This window comes from Ctenopharyngodon idella, chromosome 5 (assembly GCF_019924925.1).
Source record: "Ctenopharyngodon idella isolate HZGC_01 chromosome 5, HZGC01, whole genome shotgun sequence".
Lineage (NCBI taxonomy): Eukaryota > Metazoa > Chordata > Actinopteri > Cypriniformes > Xenocyprididae > Ctenopharyngodon > Ctenopharyngodon idella.
Genome location: NC_067224.1, coordinates 25571792 through 25579671, shown reverse-complemented (window position 1 = coordinate 25579671; position 7880 = coordinate 25571792). Strand labels below are relative to the sequence as shown.

At 36.2% G+C, this 7880-nt stretch overlaps 1 protein-coding gene across 1 annotated transcript; it reads right to left on the bottom strand.

Annotated features, from left to right (window-relative positions):
- Positions 1-1656: 1656 nt before the first annotated feature.
- On the bottom strand, positions 1657-7656 carry chmp1b (charged multivesicular body protein 1B). The gene is made up of 8 exons (XM_051894784.1): positions 7431-7656; positions 6718-6815; positions 6155-6301; positions 5996-6064; positions 3247-3354; positions 3105-3148; positions 2562-2634; positions 1657-2472 (listed from the first exon to the last, which is right to left on the bottom strand). The coding sequence occupies exons 1-8, from the start codon at positions 7444-7446 to the stop codon at positions 2428-2430; spliced, it is 600 nt and encodes a 199-aa protein (XP_051750744.1). The 5' UTR covers positions 7447-7656; the 3' UTR covers positions 1657-2427.
- Positions 7657-7880: the final 224 nt, after the last annotated feature.

Below are 7880 nucleotides of genomic sequence, written 5' to 3'. Positions count from 1 at the left end.
TCTCTTTCTCATCTCTAGAGTAGAAGACAGCAAAAGAGGCAGAGAGAAGAGATAGAAAGGCGGGGTATGTAGGGGCAGGGCAGGTGGGAATGGGAGGAGAAAAATGAGAGTTACATAAATTAGTGACATTTTCATGAACAGTACATAGATAGATGCAAAATAAAATGGACATGAGCTTTTTTTCATGATACTTGAAGTTATAATGTACACTACCGGTCAAAAGTTTGGGGTCAAAAATACAAAAATATTTGATCAAAAATACTGTTATATTGTGACATTATTACAATTTAAAAGAATTGGTTTCTATTTTAATATATTTTTAAATGTAATTTATTCCTGTAATAGGAAAGCTGAATTTTCAGCAGCCATCAAAAACAGTTGTGCTGCTTAATATTTTGTTGAAACTGTGATATGTTTTTTCAAGATTTTTTGAAGAACAGAAAGTTCAAAAGAACAGCATTTATTTGAAGATTTAAATCTTTTGTAATATTTTACATTTTTTTGACCAATACAATGAATCTTTGCTGAATACTATTCATTTCTTTAAAAAAAAATCCTACTGACCCCAAACCTTTGAACAGTGCTAATGTATATATATATATATATATATATATATATATATATATATATATATATATATATGAATACTTCAGACGCAAAAACCTCTAAGTCTGTCTTTTTTCCATTGAGCGTTATATCAGGCTCCTATATTTAGGATCAGTAATTGCACTTTAATGGCAATGAAAAGGTTATTAGTCAGTTATTGAAATGCCTTCTTTTCAAAAATGTCACTGATAAGAGTAAAATTCAAAACAAAAATGCTCATTTAAAAGAAGTCTGCATCTGAAGTCTTCATTTATATACAGTCAAACCAAAATTTATTCAGACACCTTGAACATTTCATTTATTAATACAGTTTATTCACTATAGTTTAAAAAATGGTAATAAAATATGACAAGATCTCAGAGTTAAACTGTCAGAAAAAAATAATCTTAATTATGTCAGATAACACTTAAGCAAAACATGGTCAGGTCAAAGTGTCTGAATAATTTTTGGTTCAAAATTTTATTTTGCTATCCTCACTTACATAAATTAACTATAGTGTCCTGCACACACTAGTAAAAATATATGAAGAAATATCAAAAATGTCTGAATAATTTTTGGTTTGACTGTCACAAATGAAATTATAGAAGTACAAATATTTCTTTATCTCTTAATTAATAAAAGCATATGATAAGATTTTGTTTTTGAGGGAAGAACATTTAAGGCACGTGTGCGTTTCTTCTTTTGCACACAAAAAATACTCCAATGTGCCATCTACCAGAATAAAATAAAATCAGGTAAGACTCCAATGGGAAACTATATGACTATATATTTTGGTTTCTGAGCAGCACATTTCTCCTTGGACTCATGAGTCAGTGCACCGGTAACAGCTGTTCACCCCTGCTAACTCTGAACCCAACAGGACCAATCAAAACCCTTCTATCTCTATCACTCTTCTATCTCTTGAGCCCAGTGGACCAATCAAAACCCTATCTTGTTGTCACTCAATCACAGTCATTGTACCAAGTCTGAAAACAATCATAATGTCAACAGATGCTGATTCTCTGTAGAAATAAATGAATTTTCCCAATAAATTATTTACAGTCAAAAACATAGAAATTTGCAAAATGTTTATTTATATATACACACAAACATATATATATTCTTATCTGAGCCAGCTGATTGAGATGTACATTGCCAAAGGCAGTTTATTATTTTTTTTTTTTTACATCTTGGATAATGCAAAATAGAAAAAGATCAGTGTTTTTGTAAAGACCTAGGGCTGATAAACTGGGGATTTTACTGCCTTGGAAGAAATGAAAAGATTTTATTCAAATCATCATCTTGATCACATGCATTTTAAGATACAAATCCCCACAATATCCATTGAAGCAGAGGCAAAAACGTGTGCAGCAAGAAAAAAAAAAGTCACAATTTTTACCCAACAGCTGTCTGATACCAACTCTGGTGTAGGTTAATGTAGCTAGATTGGCATAAAATGTATTTGAGAGACAAGCAGGTATTTAAAACATGAACTTAAATAAAATGAATAATATTACAAAGAAATGTTACACACAATATTATAAGCTTTAAACCAATTATTATGGACTGAGGGAGAGCAGGACCCCAGAACAATCCTGATGGCATACAACATTTCTAATTTTTGTGTTTCCAGCGTGTCATTACAGTTTGGTTTCGGCATGTTATAGTGGATAAGGAAAGCTGCACACCCTCACACATCTGCACACCCCCCTCAACTGCATAAAAAGAACTAAACAAATAAACAATGAGGCCAATATTTCCAGGGGTCAGTAAACAGGGGATATGTTTCTCATATACTCGCACATACATTCACAATCTCTCTCTCACACACCCAGTTCTTCCTTAAACCTGGTCTCTGAGTTTGGCCAGTCTCTGAGAGAGCTCGTCCTATGGTGAGAAAGATAAAATCATTATAGTACATATCTTCCATAGGTTTGTTAGTATGTTGTCTGTATTTATGGGTATGTATTATATACCTGTTCTGCAGATGCTACGCTGGTTCCCACTGATCCTGTCTGACCTTGAGGAAGCTCCATATTGAGGTCCAGCCTAAACACACAAGAACAGTTTTAATCTTGTTTTTAACAAGATTTTAATCTTTACAGACACTGTTTTATTTTTTGTCGTAAATTTACTGACAGAGTTAACAAAGATACCCTTTACTGTCTAAATATAAATAATGGTTGTGTAATTGATTTAATTATTTATTAAATCATAGATATATGATCTGATATATGATATATAGTAGTAGAAACAATAATAATACATATAGATTTATTTATCATAAGTGACAGTAAAGACATTTACCATGGTACAAAAGATTTATATTTCAAATAATTGCTGTTCTTTTCCATTTTGTTCATCAAATAATCCTGAAGAAATATATCTTTGTTTCCACAAATGTATTAAACAGCATATCTGTTTTCAACATTGATAACATGAAATGTTTCCTGAGCAGCAAATCAACATTTTAAAATGATTTCTGTTTTAGAAATTTAAAATGTTCTTAATGTTCTTACCCAGCCTCATCTGCCATTTCCATCATTAGAGCATCGACTTGACCCTAAAACACACCACAATGTCAGTAAAGGCAAAACAACTACTATGTCAGTGTATATATGGGTTACAGTGCAGTCATTATAGTGTGAGTGCATGTATGACCTGTGGTGTGGTCAGTGTTGTGGTACTGCTCATTGTGTCCTCCATTTGAGCCGTCTGTACATCCAGAGTTTCAAACTGACGCTCAAACTTATCCATCAGACCTGAAATCTGACCAATTAGAATACAGAGAATAAACATAGAGGCAATAAAATAAAGACAAATCAGTGTACTACAGCTCAGGGCTCCAGACTACGACCAAATGTCTCATTTTTTGGATCTTTTTTCTTGCCGGTGCGAGTAAATTTTGTTTGAGGTCGCACTAGTGTGACGACCACGTTGTCCAACTGATAAGAGCTGCCATTTCTGTTGCATTTAAAAAACATCAAATGGCAAACATAAAAAAATCAGGACAAAACCGCACTTCTGGTTTGAGCTGCACACTGAGTCCAGTTTATCAGCTCGGACCAATATTACACAGCGTTAGGAGATCAAGTGAGAAAGCAATTGAATTCGCCACAGTATTATTGCTGCAAGATCTAGAGAGAAGCATTCAAACTCAGTGCAGAATTCTCTGTTAAACCATGGATATCGGATCAAACAGTGCTGAGGTGGAAACCAGGAGAAATATTGTGCCATGAACAGTTATAGAAGGCTTTTCAGTCCATAAATCACCAACATTCACCATGGATTTATTGTAGCTAACTGTAAAGCTATGAAACTATAATCATGGTATTGTGGCAGAAATAGTCGAATGTTTTTACATTCTTCATTTCAGGGTTCATACAACCTTTTGAGAGTGAAATTCAAGCACTTTAAAGGACTTCAGCACATTTTCCAGCACTTAAAATCTATAATTATTATCCAATTTAAATGTTATTTTTAATGTGATGACCAAGAATAAAATTTTTTTAAAATTTTCCTATAAAAATGAGGTTTTCGCGTTACTGTTGTTAATAATATCAATTTTTATCTGCATCTCAACTGAAGCTCAGTGCTTTACAGTCAAATGAGCATTTCCAAGAAATAAACATGTAATATTATTAGTTGCTATACTTATTAAAGGGGTTCTTGATTATGATTTCACTTTAACTTTAGTTAGTGTGTAATGTTGCTGTTTGAGCATAAACAACATCTGCAAAGTTATGATGCTCAAAGTTCAATGCAAAGGAAGATATTTTCTTTTACAGAAATCGCTTTTTAAGGACTACAACAAATGGCTGGTAGGGACTACAACGAGCTTCTTCCCGGGTTGGTGACATCACAAACCCCAAAATTTACATAAACCCTGCCCCCGAGAACACGCAACAAAGGGGGTGAGGCCATGTTGGCCAGCTTTAGAGAAGAGGAAGAGTTTTTGTAGTAGAGCGTTGTTAACATGCCGTCATTTTACGCTGGACTGCTTCACAAACGAGGGTCAATTCAAAGCTGGATTTGCACAAAAGATTAACATGACGGCACATGCTAGTCAATGAGTTGAAACAACTCGACAGCAACTACATCAATTTATCCAGTAACCAATTCAGAAATGACCATATGCATTGTAAAACTTCTTCCTGAGTCTCTCCATCAGTGTCCGACTCCAGTTTGAACAATGTAAGACTGAACACAGTTGCTGAGAATCCTCATTTTGGCTGCATGAGATTCTCCAGCTTTGTTGTTGTTGAGCAACCGAAGTGTGAGCTGTTAAAGCTCCACCCTCTTCTGGAAAGGGGGCCAGGAGCAGCAGCTCATTTGCATTTAAAGGGACACACACAAAAATGGCGTGTTTTTGCTCACACCCAAATAGGGGGAAAATTGGACAAGCTATAATAAATTATCTGTGGGGTATTTTGAGCTGAAACTTCACAGACACATTCTCGGGACATCAGAGACTTATATTACATCTTGTAAAAGGGGCATTATAGGTCCCCTTTAATGCAAAACAATAGTAATATCATGATTAAATTACCTTTATGATTAAAAATCCCCCCACTCCCCAGCATAACCAAATCGGGTGCTGGTGCCACAATCTGTAGAACTTAGTGGCACTGGTGCTACTGCTCTCAAATGTTAGTCTGGAGCCCTGCAACTGTTTATGTTAGAGAGCTGCACAATGAGACACAGAAGTCTTCCTCTCTCTTTAGGGGCTTTCGCACCAGAGGAACCTTTTCATAGTTCCTAGAACTATTGGCTGAAGTACCTGGATTTTGCCGTGTTCACACCGCAGGAACTAGGAACGATTTTTGTACTAGGAACTCCTTTTGGGGAACTAAATTAGCTCCTACTTCAGAGTAGGGTCTAAACCAGCAATATAGGAACTATCAGTGACGTGAGTGTACGTTGATTGGTCAAACACGTCAAAGACCGGCACCAGGCATTTTTGATAAACCGTGTAAACATATTTTCTTCACGAACATGGAAAACAGCGATAACGGTATTTACCTGTTGTCTGCAGGGTTGTGTTCTTTTCTCAGCCTCAATGATATGTAATACTGAAAGTTGTCATAGGAGATTTTGTCTCTTAGCCTCACTTTTTGCTCTTTCAGTCACGTAAATTATGTGTTTACATTCCATCTTCGTTATCACGAAACCCATAACACACAACAAACACAGCTCCGATCACGGCATCCTCCATCCACCGGTTTTTAGCGTTTGTAAATGCCGTGGTTAGAGACGCCGCTGTCGGACACTTCAGAGTTCCTATTCCCGGTGCGAATACAACCAGGAACATGGCCCGGGGGAGAAATTAGTTCTCAGGGAACTATCCTAGTGGCTAGTTCCTAGAACTGAGTACCTATAGCTATTCGGTGCAAAAGCCCCTTTCTCTCACCTTCTCAAGGTTCATGCTCTTCAGGGTCGCATCCATGCCCTTCACAACCCCAGCCATAGACTTGGTGACCTGGAGAATAAAAGTCAAAAGTGAACTATTAAATCTGTTGGATAAACAATTAGGTATATCTGGTTTAAAGGGAGAAAACCATTTGTGTACCTGGTTCATGGTGACAGCCGTCTGTACTCGTGCAGCCACCGCATCCACTCTTGCGCTCATTCTAAGGAAGTTCACTGATTGGTTCTTCTGGCGGATAGCGTTTTCTGCATGTATCCGTGCAACCTCCATATTGCCCTTCTGGATCGCCTAAATAACCAAAGCAAGCAGTGAGCTTTGTCTGACCCATCTGTGATATAATTATATGCTGTAATTATGGAACATTTACTTTTAAATATTTAAGTAATTAAATGTGGTTACTCAACATACTCATACAAACATACTCAAGTATGTTTTTGGCTAGATATTTTGACATATTAGATTAGTATAATTTTTGACAATGTATATATACTTTCACTTAAGTCTAATTTCTCAGTACTTTTTACTATGCAGATAGAAAATATCCTGATAGAAAAACGTAATACTCATAAAGTAGCTCAGAAATCTTCAGCGTTCATATGAAGCTGCTGGGTGAAGATGATATTGCACAGGTCAAGGTTACTTCCTATGAACTGATGGAGTCTCTAATGCCTTTTAGTAGATTTTTGTGTTTTGTCTTCGTTTACCTTCTTGACTTTGACCTTCTCTGCTTTCTCTTCTTTGTCGCATTTTTTGGAGCTCCGCTGAAGTTCTTTGGCTGCAAACTTGAGGTTAAACAAATGCTCTGAATTCAAAAGTCAAGGAAAAGATTTTAAAAGGAATCACCATGTTTGTAAGTTATTACCTGATACCTTTAAAATATGCACAATACAAGCCTAATCAATGTAACAATACCGACTACAATTATAAACAATGTAGACCTACACCATCTCGAAACTGGACAAACTAGTCTGACAGGCTGGATTCAGAGTTTACCTAAATAACACATAGGTGGCGTCATTACGTAATTCTACGTCACAGTCGTACCTGGCGGATTTGATGATCTTTTAGAGCACAAAATTATCAAAATACGCACTTCAAACTTCATAATTGAACAAAAATATAAACAGTATGATGAGTTCGCCAACTAATTTAGCGTATCGCTTTAAATCGTTTTCTACACTAGAGCCCAAAATGCACTCTCTAAATCAATCTCTACCTCTATTGACACGAAAGGAAATCCCGAAAGTGCGATCAGATTTAACAGCTAAAATGTGACCCGACCTATTGGTATACAACAAAATGTTGCCACGACGAGTTCAACTCATAAATAACTCTCAGTAAAGTGTTTGCGATCCCAGCGACTGTAAAGTTAAAGTGAATCAGGACCGGGCCCGACCCCTCCGGTCCGCAAGGATACTCTCCATGGCCGACATTAAAAATCCGGTTATGCTCCTGGTTCCACTTCAGGAAGTGTAACGATTAGACGGGAATAGTTTTCAGTCTAGTTTTCTCCCAAGCTCTTCGTGTGAATCAGTAACTGTCCCCGCTCTGTTTGTGGTAATTTCCCTGTGTTCACTTCCGGCTTCTCCAAACAACTGGAGTGATGTCACAGTCATGCGCTCAGGTCAGCGATCGCGATGATGTCACGACTCTGTCAAAACAGCGAACGATATATATATATATATACATACATATTCTCCTGGGACCCAGAAACAAAGTTGAATTTAATATTTTGTTTCACATCATTACATTGTTTAGAGCATAAGAAAAAAATGGAAAAATAAATTTTTTGAAAAATTATTTTTTATTCATATTTTATGCTATGTCCTCTGTAGTGGACACCAGGACTAAGTTGTTTAAAAAAATA